At 45.3% G+C, this 13,271-nt stretch overlaps 1 protein-coding gene across 1 annotated transcript in view; it reads left to right on the forward strand.

Moving 5' to 3' along the window:
• The window catches only part of LOC120055354 (relaxin-3 receptor 1-like), a 37,028-nt gene that overhangs the window by 17,809 nt on the left and 5,948 nt on the right, over positions 1-13,271 (forward strand). The window contains exon 3 of the mRNA XM_039003223.1: positions 2,222-2,273. Coding sequence (XP_038859151.1) covers positions 2,222-2,273 — 52 coding nt within the window. The remainder of the gene's footprint in view (positions 1-2,221; positions 2,274-13,271) is intronic.

A 13,271-nucleotide genomic window follows, 5' to 3' on the forward strand; every position in this document is an offset into this window, starting at 1 on the left:
GTGAGAGAGGACGTATTAAACAGTAAGAGTGGACGTATTAAACAGTGACAGGATGTATTAAACAGTGACAGGAGTTATTAAACAGTGAGAGAGGACGTATTAAACAGTGACAGGAGGTATTAAACAGTGACAGGAGGTATTAAACAGTGAGAGTGGACGTATTAAACAGTGAGCAAGGACGTATCAAACAGTGACAGGAGGTATTAAACAGTGAGAGTGGAGGTATTAAACAGTGACAGGAGGTATTAAACAGTGAGAGAGGACGTATTAAACAGTGACAGGAGTTAATAAACAGTGAGAGAGGACGTATTAAACAGTGACAGGAGGTATTAAACAGTGAGAGGACGTATTAAACAGTGACAGGAGGTATTAAACAGTGACAGGAGGTATTAAACAGTGACAGGAGGTATTAAACAGTGAGAGAGGACGTATTAAACAGTGACAGGAGGTATTAAACAGTGACAGGAGATATTAAACAGTGAGAGAGGACGTATTAAACAGTGACAGGAGGTATTAAACAGTGACAGGAGGTATTAAACAGTGACAGGGGGTATTAAACAGTGAGAGAGGACGTATTAAACAGTGACAGGAGGTATTAAACAGTGAGAGGAGGTATTAAACAGTGACAGGAGGTATTAAACAGTGACAGGAGGTATTAAACAGTGACAGGAGGTATTAAACAGTGACAGGAGGTATTAAACAGTGACAGGAGGTATTAAACAGTGACAGGAGGTATTAAACAGTGACAGGAGGTATTAAACAGTGAGAGGAGGTATTAAACAGTGAGAGGAGGTATTAAACAGTGACAGGAGGTATTAAACAGTGACAGGAGGTATTAAACAGTGAGAGGATGTATTAAACAGTGACAGGAGATATTAAACAGTGAGAGAGGACGTATTAAACAGTTACAGGAATTATTAAACAGTGAGAGGACGTATTAAACAGTGACCGGAGGTATTAAACAGTGACAGGACGTATTAAACAGTGACAGGAGGTATTAAACAGTGACAGGAGGTATTAAACAGTGAGAGGAGGTATTAAACAGTGACAGGACGTATTAAACAGTGACAGGAGTTATTAAACAGTGAGAGAGGACGTATCAAACAGTGACAGGAGGTATTAAACAGTGAGAGTGGACGTATCAAACAGTGACAGGAGGTATTAAACAGTGAGAGGATGTATTAAACAGTGAGAGTGGACGTATCAAACAGTGACAGGAGTTATTAAACAGTGAGAGTGGACGTATCAAACAGTGACAGGAGTTATTAAACAGTGAGAGAGGACGTATCAAACAGTGACAGGATGTATTAAACAGTGAGAGTGGACATATCAAACAGTGACAGGAGTTATTAAACAGTGAGAGGACGTATTAAACAGTTAGAGGAGGTATTAAGCAGAATAATAGAGGGAGAGAGAGAAGGAGAGAGAGAGGGAAAGATATTGAGAGAACAGGAGAATGGAGACAGAAAATAAAACAACACAAACTAGTTAGAGAGATGGAGAAAGAGAAAAGTAAGTGAATTGATAGAGAGACTGATGGAGTGTCTCTCTGTGCCCCGTCAGGATGAATGCCTGTAGTACACACAACCTAGAGCTGCAGAGTAAAGTTCACCAACTGGAGGGAACCAACACAAGGCATTACAAATCTTGTTTACAAGGGACACATGTTCAAGTCTTCTCCCCTAATCTCTTCCTCTTTCATTCCTCTCCTCTTCCTCCCCTCCTTGTCTACTCTCTTCCTTCCTCCCTTTCTACCTACCCTACACTCTCCTTTCTTTTTCTTCTTTCACACCTTCTCTACTCTCTCCCCCTTCTTTCCTGTCTTGAATGGAATGGACTTTGAATCATCTCTGACTATACAGCTCATGATCCTCTCTGTCTGTGTGTGGTACTGCAGTTCTCTGTTGGAGCGGCTGGCCAGGCTACAGACTCTTCTACCTAATGGCGCCAGTAAGACCGCCCAGAAAAGGACCTGTATCCTGGTAAGGAATATCCTCCATTAAAAATACAGTGTTTTACGTCACTGGGGTGCTCACTGGCCTGTTACCATGTCTGTGATTGAATACTCAGGCCTTGACCCAGATCCACAGTTGAACACTATAAAAATAAAATGGGCCAAGCAGAAGTTTATGCTCTCTCTCCCTTACTCTTTTTCCTTCTCTCTCCCTCTCTCTAGGTGCTGCTCCTCTCTTTCTCACTCCTCCTCTCTCCCCGTCTGCAGCCTGACCCACACAGCCATGTCAGCCAGGACGGAGGCTTCAGCGTGGTCAGAGGTAAGTGTACACACACACCCCAGCTAGCACATAACGTTCTGAGAACCATATGTTTCTTAGAGCTTGGTGCGAGTGTGGTTATCCTATGGTTATTTTGCATACAACCTTCCCACAACTCTCTGGGAATGGAGCAGGATAGTTGCTTGGCTTTGGAACATTCTCAGCACATTTAAGGATCTCGACAAAAACAAAACAAATCTTGTTATTTCATTACTTCAACAGAACATTTCCTAAAAGTTCAAACATTTAATTTCAATTTTGCTAATGTATAAGCTCTCAATTCTGTTCTCAGAACATGAAGAAAACTTTCCATAAAAAAACACAAGAAAACATTATTAACATTCAGAGAACGTTCTAAGAATGATATTTAAAAACATATACATTCCGTTCACAGTATCAACAAATTCTCTATCTGTTCGGGTGTGTTGGCCACACCCACTAATTAGCCACACCTAATCTATGAGTACTTGTTTCCTTTGAAATGGGTTCTGTTTGAATAGACTAAAATGAACAGCTTTGAATGAGTAAAAAAACATGGCATGCTAGCTCCATCCTGGTGGTGCAGTTGAATAATTCCATAGATAGAGAACAGAAGATCATACGTTCACTGATGCCGTGTCACCAGTTGTGGAAAAAGTACCCAATTGTCTTACTTGAGTAAACGTCTAAAAGTATTTGGTTTTAAATATACTTAAGTATCAAAAGTAAAAGTGCGAATAATAAAAAAATCCTTATATTAAGCCAACCAGACGGTACAATTTTCTTGATTTTTTAATTTACGGATAGCCGTACATTTAAAAACAATTCAGAACATTTAAAAAACATTCAGTTTCATCAGTCAGGAAACGTGTGGCTTCGTTCCCACAACCAATGTGAAACCAATGTTCCAACAACTTCAAGGGAACCAAATGTGCTAGCTTGGACACGCACACACTTTATTATCTGACTATACAGTTCATCTCTCTCTCTCTCTCTCTCTCTCTCGCAGTGCATGCTGGGTGTTTTTGGAGTTTGAGTGTTTGGTGTGGAAAGCTCTATCCTAACTAACTTTCTTGATTCCTTTCTTTACATGTTATTTTCTATGGTGGAGGGTTAATGCAATATTTGTTTTAGCGGTATCCAAAGTTTTTTTTTCAAAGTTAGGGTGGAAGAGGACAGAGAAACTTTCCTGGGGTTTGGAAGTTGTGGTGTGCGCGATGGCTTCTCAGCCTAGTGCGGAGGAGACGCTGTCTATACAGCATGGATTCAGGTGTGTTCCTGAGAACGGAGTTAAGGTGGAGGAGGTTCTGCTCGCGGTCGGTGAACAGGTAGGAGCTGAGTTTATACATTCTGCTTCTAGAATGAACAAAGCTGTGGTTGTGTTCATGAAAAGGGCTAATTTGGTTGGTAGGCTAATTGCTAGCGGAATATTTGTAAGGGATGTGTTGGTGTCAATTTCACCTCTCTCTACCCCTTCAACAAGAGTTGTAGTGGCAAATTTGCCTCCGTTTATTACGGATGATCAAATTAGGAAAGAGCTGAGTCGTTTTGGTAAGTTTGCTAGCGGTTTCCGTGTACTGTCAGCAGGGTTTCAGGCAGATGCCGTTAAACACGTTGTTTCGTTCCGGAGGCAAGTGTTTATGTTTCTGAACAACAACGAGCAACAGCTAAATGTGCACTTTAAAGTGAGACATGGGGAGGGGCTCTATGCAGGTTTTGCCAGCACAGATAGTCTACGGTGTTTTGAATGTGGGGATTTGGGGCACAAGAGTTTTGCGTGCCCACACAAAGGCCGTAGACAAGGTGAGGGTACAGGCGCCAGTGGGGGAAATCGAGGTCAAAGTGCAGGGGGTAAGGAGATGCAGACAGCAGAGGCTGGGCCTAGTCAGGCTAGAGATGGTGGTGTAGATGAGGTTGGGCCTAGTCAGGCTAGAGATGGTGGGGTAGCTGTAGCTGAGTTTAGTCAGGCTAGAGATGGTGGGGTAGTGGAGGCTGGGTCTAGTCAGGCTAGAGATGGTGGGGAAGCAGAGGCCGGGTCTAGTCAGGCTAGAGATGGTGGGGTAGCTGAGGCTGGGCCTAGTTATGCTATGGAGGGTGGTGTAAAGGGTGCTGGGTCTAGGCAGGATATGGATGGTGGTATAGAAGAGGCTGAGTCTAGTCAGGCTATGGATGGTGGGGTAGCTGAGGCTGGCCCTAGTCATGCTATGGAGGGTGGTGTAGATGATGCTGGGCCTAGTCATGCTATGGAGGGTGGTGTAGATGATACTGGGTCTAGTCAGGTTATTCTAGTGGATGAGGAGAGTATAGTGGGGAAGTGTAAGAGATTAGGGGTGGAGGAGGAGGGTGTCAAGCGGAAAAGGAAAAAGGGTGTGGGCAAAGGCACAATGGAAATGTTGCCTGTTGCTGTGGGTGAGGCCCTAACCAGAGAGAAAGAGCAGGTGGTCAGGGTGGGAGATAGAGAAGAGGAGGAAAGTGAGTCTGAGGAAGAGGATGAGGAGTTATTTTTTTCAGACTCTTCTTCAATTGGCCCGGAGCTGACAGCCAGTCAACCAGAGGGGTCTAAGTACACGTTGAGAGAACTGACAAGGTTCCTGAATGAGACTAAGGGGAAAAAAGTTAATCTTGAGGCTTTTTTTCCTGATCCTAGAAAGTTTGTAAGATCAGTAAAACATGCAATGAGAAATGAGGGGCATGGTGTCCTCTCACCCAGGAAACGGTTTAGGTTGAGGAAGTGGGTTACAACAGTGCGTAAAGGTTTACCTTCAGACACTGTTTAAATGTTTAATTTCTTTCTGACACTGGGGCTTTTTGAGCTTTGCTATTGGTCTATTTCTCTGCTGGCTTTTCTCCCACTTCTTATGGAGACTCTTCGGGTAGGCTCGCTTAATATAAATGGCGCCAGAGATGCGGGAAAGAGGAGTGTGTTGGGTGAATATGTAAAACAAAAAAAAGTACATGTGTTATTTCTGCAGGAGACGCATAGTGATGTGGTGAATGAAGTCGACTGGGGGCTCTGGTGGAAAGGGGCAAGTGTGTTGAGCCATGGGACAAATCTTAGTGCAGGGGTGGCAGTCCTTTTTGCACCGGGTCTGTCTGTAAAAATTTGCTCCTCAAAGGAAGTGTGTAAGGGTAGGTTGCTTGTTGTTAAAGCAGAAATTAACAGCATGGGTTTTGTTTTTATAAATGTGTATGCGCCTAACACAGGGAGAGAAAGAGGGGTTCTATTTGGGAGTCTTAGACAGGAACTCTCACAAGTAGCGCCTGAGGAGACGCTGGTGATCGGAGGTGACTGGAACTGTACAATGGATTTTACAAAAGACAGAAATGGGGAAGAGCCTCATTCAGTGTCAGTGGGAGTGTTAGGGGACATCATTAATCAGTTTGACCTAGTGGATGTTTGGAGAACTAAACATCCAAACACAAGACAGTATACATGGGTGAAGGTTTTTGGGGCTAGGGTGAGTGCAGCCCGACTTGATCGTTTTTACATATCTAGGAATCAGAGCAATAGGCTGCTGGGCGCTACCATTCTCCCAGTGGGTTTTTCGGACCATCACATAACCATGGCTCGGCTGTCTATTTCACCAGGGCCCCGGCAGGCATCTTATTGGAAGTTCAATGTAAAGCTCTTACAAGATGCCACTTTTTGCTCAGTTTTCCAGACCTTTTGGGAAAGGTGGGGGCAGCGAAGAGAGGAGTATGAGTCTCTGAGTCAATGGTGGGATGTGGGGAAAGTGCAGATTCGGCTTTTCTGTCAACAGTACACAGCTCTCTCATCATCAGAGGCTAGGAGAGTATTGGGGGAACTAGAGCGGTGTATTAGTGAGATGGAGGTAGAGATGGTGGGGCAAGGCAATGTAGGCCTCCAGGCTAATTTAGCCGAATTACGTAGGGACCTGGGCAGTTTTTTCCAGGTTAAAGCAAAGGGAGCACTTGTAAGAGCTAGGTTCTCCATGCTCAAGGAGATGGATGCTCCCAGCTCCTTCTTCTTTGGTTTGGAAAGACAGAGCAGTGAAGCCAAGGGTATGCATTGTCTACGGCTGTCTGATGGGCGGGTGACCTCTGTGGTGGGGGAGATGCGGGAGCGGACTGTGGAGTTTTATACTGAATTGTATAGGGCAGAAATGTGTGATCCTATGTGTGCTCAGGTCTTGTTCGCAGGACTCCCTAAGCTCTCTCGGGCACAGAGGGATGAAATGGACATTCCTCTGTTGTCACATGAACTGGCAGAGGCCGTAACCCAGATGTCCCCCGGTCGTGCACCGGGGGTCGATGGACTCCCAGTGGAGTTTTACAAAAAATTCTGGGGAATAATTGGACAGGATTTCTTTTGCGTCTTGCGTGAATGCATCGGGGTAGGAGAGTTGCCGATGAGCTGCCGTCGGGCGGCTCTGACTCTCCTGCCCAAAAAAGGGGACTTGTGTGAACTTAAGAACTGGAGGCCTGTGGCATTACTCTGTGCGGACTACAAGATTTTTGCCAAGGTCCTCTCTAACAGACTGAAGTCCCATCTGGACTCTATAATACACAAGGACCAGACATATTGTGTACCGGGACGCTCAATCACGGACAACTTGTTCTTGATTAGGGACATGTTGGACTTGTCGAGAGGTTCTAATGTGAACTTTGGACTGGTCTCTTTAGATCAAGAGAAGGCTTTTGATAGAGTGGATCATGAGTATCTGTTTAATGTGATGTCTGTGTTTGGGTTTGGGAAGAGTTTTGTGACCTGTGTGAAGCTGTTGTATGCTGGGGTGTCATGTATGGTTAAGGTGGGAGGGGGGCTCAGTAGGCCAGTCTGGGTGAGACGGGGCATTAGACAAGGATGCCCTCTATCTGGGCAGCTATACACACTAGCCATTGAGCCTTTTTTAGGACTGCTACGCAGGAGACTGCAGGGAGTGTGCTGGACAGGCATGGGGGTGGTGACAGGAATAGCAGTCTCAGCATACGCAGATGATGTTTCTGTGATGGTCAGGGATGGGCAAGATATGCAGGAACTAGAGACCAGTCTGAAGGTGTACGAGGGAGCTTCATCAGCTAAGGTAAACTGGGGAAAGAGCAAAGCTCTGTTATGTGGGGCATGGGGGGATAGGGCTCCTCCTCTGCTTCCAGGGGGTTTGCAGTGGGGTTGTGAAGGGCTTAAAGTGTTGGGGGTGTACCTGGGCTCGGAGAGGTGGGTCAGGAAGAACTGGGAGGGGCTGTCACAGGCAGTGGTGTCAAGACTGGCCAGGTGGAGGTGGCTCCTATCCCAAGTGTCATATAGAGGGAGGGTGCTGATAATTAACAACCTGGTGGCATCTTCCTTGTGGCATAAACTGGCTGTCCTCAACCCCCCCGCCGGTCTGCTTGCAGACCTGCAACGCAAGCTGGTGGATTTCTTTTGGTCGGGACATCACTGGCTGAAGGCAGCAGTGTTGTACATGACCGTCCACGAAGGAGGACAGGGCCTGGTGGAACTGGAGAGCAGGATGGCTGCTTTCCGGCTAAAGGCGGTACAGAGACTGCTGTATCATACCGATGTTGGCTGGAGGGAACCAGCATGCGCACTGCTGAGGAGAGCTGGTGGATTAGGGTTGGACCGGCAGCTGTTCCTCATGAAGCTGGAGAGGCTGAGTACAGCAGGTCTCTCAGAGTTTTACTCTGCGGTGCTGAGGGCCTGGCAGCTGCTAAGGCCCATACGAGAAGGGGGTGTGGAGCCTGGGCAGTGGGTGTGGGAGGAGCCTATTTTCCACAACCCAGCCATCCCTTTGAGATCGGTTCAGTCTGCCACCCTGCAGAGGCAACTGATGGCAGGGGGTTTACGAAGGCTAGGTGACCTGAGACTGCTGGGAGAGGAGGGGTGGAAAACCCCGGAGGTCTTGGCGCAACAAACAGGAATAACGTCTCTTAGACTGTTGGAGAGATTCCTGGAGGAGGTCCAGGAGGCACTGTCTGAGCAGGTAAGGGGGGTGTTTGAGAGGCCAAAGGGAGAGGGGCCACCAATGTTTCCGCCACTGCAGGTGACGGCAGAGACTGGAGACTGGCAAGGGGGTCTGGAGGACTTGTTAGATTTTAACACTCCGAGCCTGGGGGAATTTGAGGGGGTGGGAGGTAAAGCTCTCTACAACCTCTGCGTTAAGGTTAGGAACATTAGAAGTCTAACAGGAGTGAAGGCACATCAGTGGCAGGGGGTATGTGGGGCGGAGAGTATGGTGGGTTTTAGATGGAGGGCGCTCTACAAACCCCCAGTACCAAAGAGGTCAGGGGACCTCCAGTGGAGGGTTCTTCATGGAGCCCTGGCCACTAACAGCTGGTTGGCACGTGTTGATCCGGGAATTGGGCAGGGGTGTCCTTTCTGTCAAATGAATGAAACTGTGATTCATGTGTTTTCTGTGTGCACCAGGTTAATGCCATTAATGTCTCTGTTGGAATGTCTGTGTGAGAGGTTGGGGGTGGTTTTTGCTGTTGGGATGTTTATAATGGGATACAGGTATTCGAGTAAGGAGAAAGAAAAATGTGTTTTGTTGAATTTTCTGTTTGCTCAGGCAAAATTAGCTATTTGGCTAACAAGGAGAAACAGGGTCAAAGGTGGGGGGATAACAGACCCTTTACTATTGTTTAATGGGATGGTCTCTGCGCGCCTTAGGGTTGAGTTTGAGTTCTATAAACTGATCAAATGTGTGGAGATGTTTGAGGAGATATGGTGTGTTGGGGGGGCTGTCTGTATTGCTGGGGAAGATGTTTTGGATATACGGTTGTAGGAGAGGGTATTGTTTTTGTGTATGGTGATGTTGGTTTGTATCATGTGGTAGATGGAAAGGTGAGTATGGTACATGTATGCAGTACAGGATATATTTTTGTTTTTTTATTTTTAGGGGGGGGTGAGTGTTAAATGAAATGAGAATGTTTCAATAAAGAAAGACAAAAAGTCTCTCTCTCTCTCTCTCTCTCTCTCTCTCTCTCTCTCTCTCTCTCTCTCTCTCTCTCTCTCTCTCTCTCTCTCTCTCTCTCTCTCTCTCTCTCTCTCTCTCTCTCTCTCTCTCTCTCTCTCTCTCTCTCTCTCTCTCTCTCTCTCTCTCTCTCTCTCTCTCTCTCTCTCTCTCTCTCTCTCTCTCTCTCTCTCTCTCTCTCTCTCTCTCTCTCTCTCTCTCTCTCAAAATTCAATTCAAGGGGCTTTATTGGCATGGGAAACATGTGTTAACATTGCCAAAGCAAGTGAGGTAGATATTATACAAAAGTGAAATAAACAATACAAATTAACAGTAAACATTACACATACAGAAGTTTCAAAACAATAAAGACATTACAAATGTTATATTATATATATACAGTGTTGTAACAATGTACAAATGGTTAAAGCACACAAGTTAAAATAAATAAGCATAAATATGGGTTGTATTTACAATGGTGTTTGTTCTTCACTGGTTGCCCTTTTCTTGTGGCAACAGGTCACAAATCTTGCTGCTGTGATGGCACACTGTGGAATTTCTCCCAGTAGATATGGGAGTTTATCAAAATTGGATTTGTTTTCAAATTCTTTGTGGATCTGTGTAATCTGAGGGAAATATGTCTCTCTAATATGGTCATACATTGGGCAGGAGGTTAGGAAGTGCAGCTCAGTTTCCACCTCATTTTGTGGGCAGTGTGCACATAGCCTGTCTTCTCTTGAGAGCCATGTCTGCCTACGGCGGCCTTTCTCAATAGCAAGGCTATGCTCACTGAGTCTGTACATAGTCAAAGCTTTCCTTAAGTTTGGGTCAGTCACAGTGGTCAGGTATTCTGCCACTGTGTACTCTCTGTTTAGGGCCAAATAGCATTCTAGTTTGCTCTGTTTTTTTGTTAATTCTTTCCAATGTGTCAAGTAATTATCTTTTTGTTTTCTCATGATTTGGTTGGGTCTAATTGTGCTGTTGTCCTGGGGCTCTGTGGGGTGTGTTTGTGTTTGTGAACAGAGCCCTAGGACCAGCTTGCTTAGGGGACTCTTCTCCAGGTTCATCTCTCTGTAGGTGATGGCTTTGTTATGGAAGGTTTGGGAATCGCTTCCTTTTAGGTGGTTGTAGAATTTAACGGCTCTTTTCTGGATTTTGATAATTAGTGGGTATCTCTCTCTCTCTCTCTCTCTCTCTCAAATTTTTCAAATTCAAGCTGCTTTATTGGCATGAAAAACATTGTGTCAATATTGCCAAAGCAACAATGTGTACAATATACATTGTAATAAAATTATAAACAATGACAAATAATAATATAGAATGGCAGTAAATAATAATACAAAATTAAATATAAAAATAGTAACAATAAAATGGTAACACAGTCAATCTCTCTCTTATCTCTCTCTCTCTCTCTCTCTCTCTCTCTCTCTCTCTGTCTCTCTGTCTCTCTGTCTCTCTGTCTCTCTGTCTCTCTGTCTCTCTGTCTCTCTGTCTCTCTGTCTCTCTGTCTCTCTCTCTCTCTCTCTCTGTCTCTCTGTGGTGGTGGACACAGAGAGATCACCACCACCAGTCTTCTCAGTGCCCACAGGAGTGGAGGCCATGTCAACCCTGGTGAGGAAGCTCCGACTCGGGCAAGAGTATGCAGACTCAGACCTCCTTACCAACCATGACTATGACCACAGCTTCCGACTACTCTATCGCAAACCCGACCACGCAAATACGGAACTCCTTCTCAACCAACACCACCAACTTCCTATTCAACTACTAGGCTCCTGTAGCACCACCAGCTCTAACACACCTGATTCAGCTAATCAAGGTTTTAATGAGTAGTTGATGAGTTAAATCAGGTGTCTTAGTGCTGGGCTGGAACAAAAATGTACACTTGTTAGCTCCCCAGTTAGCACAGTGGATCTGGGCCGATTCCGGCTGAGAGTCGGGCACTTGGCTGAGAGTCAGACTCAGCTGACGTCATGTGGCCCGTGTCTGGGCCGCCTTCGGCAGTATTACTAGGATGTGGGGATTGAGCTCGGGCCGATTCCGGTGTGAGTTATCTGGCCCAAATGTATTACTTGGGGCTCAAACCGATTGTGGCTACTCTCTGGCAGATGATTACATTTGAAGTCGGAAATTTACATACCCTAAGGTTGGAGTCATTAAAACTCGTTTTTCAACCAAACTATAGTTTTGGCAAGTCGGTTAGGACATCTACTTTGTGCATGACACAAGTAATTTTTCCAACAATTGTTTACAGACAGATTATTTCACTTATAATTCACTGTATCACAATTCCAGTGGGTCAGAAGTTACATACACTAAATTGACTGTGCCTTTAGCTTGGAAAATTCCAGAAAATTATGTCATGGCTTTAGAAGCTTCTGATAGGCTAATTGACATAATTTGAGTCAATTGGAGGTGTATCTGTGGATATATTTCAAGGCCTACCTTCAAACTGAGTGCCTCTTTGCTTGACATCATGGGGAAATCAAAAGAAATCAGCCAAGACCTCAGAGAAAAAATTGTAGATCTCCACAAGTCTGGTTCATCCTTGGAAGCAATTTCCAAACGCCTGAAGGTACCAAGTTCTTCTGTACAAACAACAGTACGCAAGTATAAACATCATAGGACCACACAGCCGTCATACTGCTCAGGAAGGAGACTCGTTCTTTGGTTCGAAAAGTGCAAATCAATCCCAGAACAACAGCAAAGGACCTTGTGAAGATGCTGGAGGAAACAGGTACAAAAGTATCTATACCTACAGTAAAACGAGTCCTATATCAACATAACCTGAAAGGCCGCTCAGCAAGGAAAAAGCCACTGCAACAAAACCGCCATAAAAAGCCAGACTACGGTTTGGAACTGCACATGTGGATAAAGATTGTACTTTTTGGAGAAATGTCCTGTGGTCTGATGAAACACAAATAGAACTGTTTGGCCATAATGACCATTGTTATGTTTGGAGGAAAAAGGGGGAAGCTTGCAAGCCGAAGAACACCATCACAACCGTGAAGCACGGGGGTGGCAGCATCATGTTGTGGGGGAGCTTTGCTGCAGGAGGGACTGGTGCACTTCACAAAATAGATGGCATCATGAGGCAGGAAAATGATGTGGATATATTGAAGCAACATCTCAAGACATCAGTCAGGAAGTTAAAGCTTGGTCGCAAATGGGTCTTCCAAATGGACAATGACCCCAAGCATAGCCCATACATATGGGAAGCTTGTGGAAGGCTACCTGAAACGTTTGACCCAAGTTAAACAATTTAAAGGCAATGCCACCAAATACTAATTGAGTGTATGTAAACTTCTGACCCACTGGGAACGTGATGAAAGAAATAAATGCTGAAATAAATCATTCTCTCTACTATTATTCTGACATTTCACATTCTTAAAATAACGTGGTGATCCTAACTGACCTAAAACAGGGAATCTTTACTAGGATTAAATGTCAGGAATAGTGAAAAACTGAGTTTAAATGTATTTGGCCAAGGTGTATGTAAACTTCCAACTTCAACTGTATGTAAGAATGCTGTTCATTGACTACAGCTCAGCATTCAACACCATAGTACCCTCCAAGCTCATCATCAAGCTGGAGGCCCTGGGTCTCAACCACATCCTGTGCAACTGGGTGCTGGACTTTCTGACAGGCCACCCCCAGGTTGTGAAGGTAGGAAACAACATCTCCACTTCGCTGATCCTCAACACTGGGGCCCCATTAAGGGTGTGTGCTCAGCCCCTTCCTGTACTTCTGTTCACCCACGACTGCGTGGCCATGCACGCCTCCAACCCAATCATCAAGTTTGCAGACGACACAACAGTAGTGGACTTGATTACCAACAATGACGAGACAGCCTACAGGGAGGAGGTGAGGGCACCCGGAGTGTGGTGTCAGGAAAACAACGTCAACAAAACAAAAGAGATGATCGTGAACTTCAGGAAACAGCAGAGGGAGCACCGCCTATCCACATCGAAAGGACAGCAGTGGAGAAGGTGGAGAGTTTTAAGTTCCTGGGAGTACACATCACAGACAAACTGAATTGGTCCACCCACACAGACAGTGTGGTGAAGAAGGCGCAACAGCGCCTCTTCAACCTCAGGAGGCTGAAGAAATT

Source organism: Salvelinus namaycush, chromosome 11, assembly GCF_016432855.1.
Source record: "Salvelinus namaycush isolate Seneca chromosome 11, SaNama_1.0, whole genome shotgun sequence".
Classification (NCBI taxonomy): domain Eukaryota; kingdom Metazoa; phylum Chordata; class Actinopteri; order Salmoniformes; family Salmonidae; genus Salvelinus; species Salvelinus namaycush.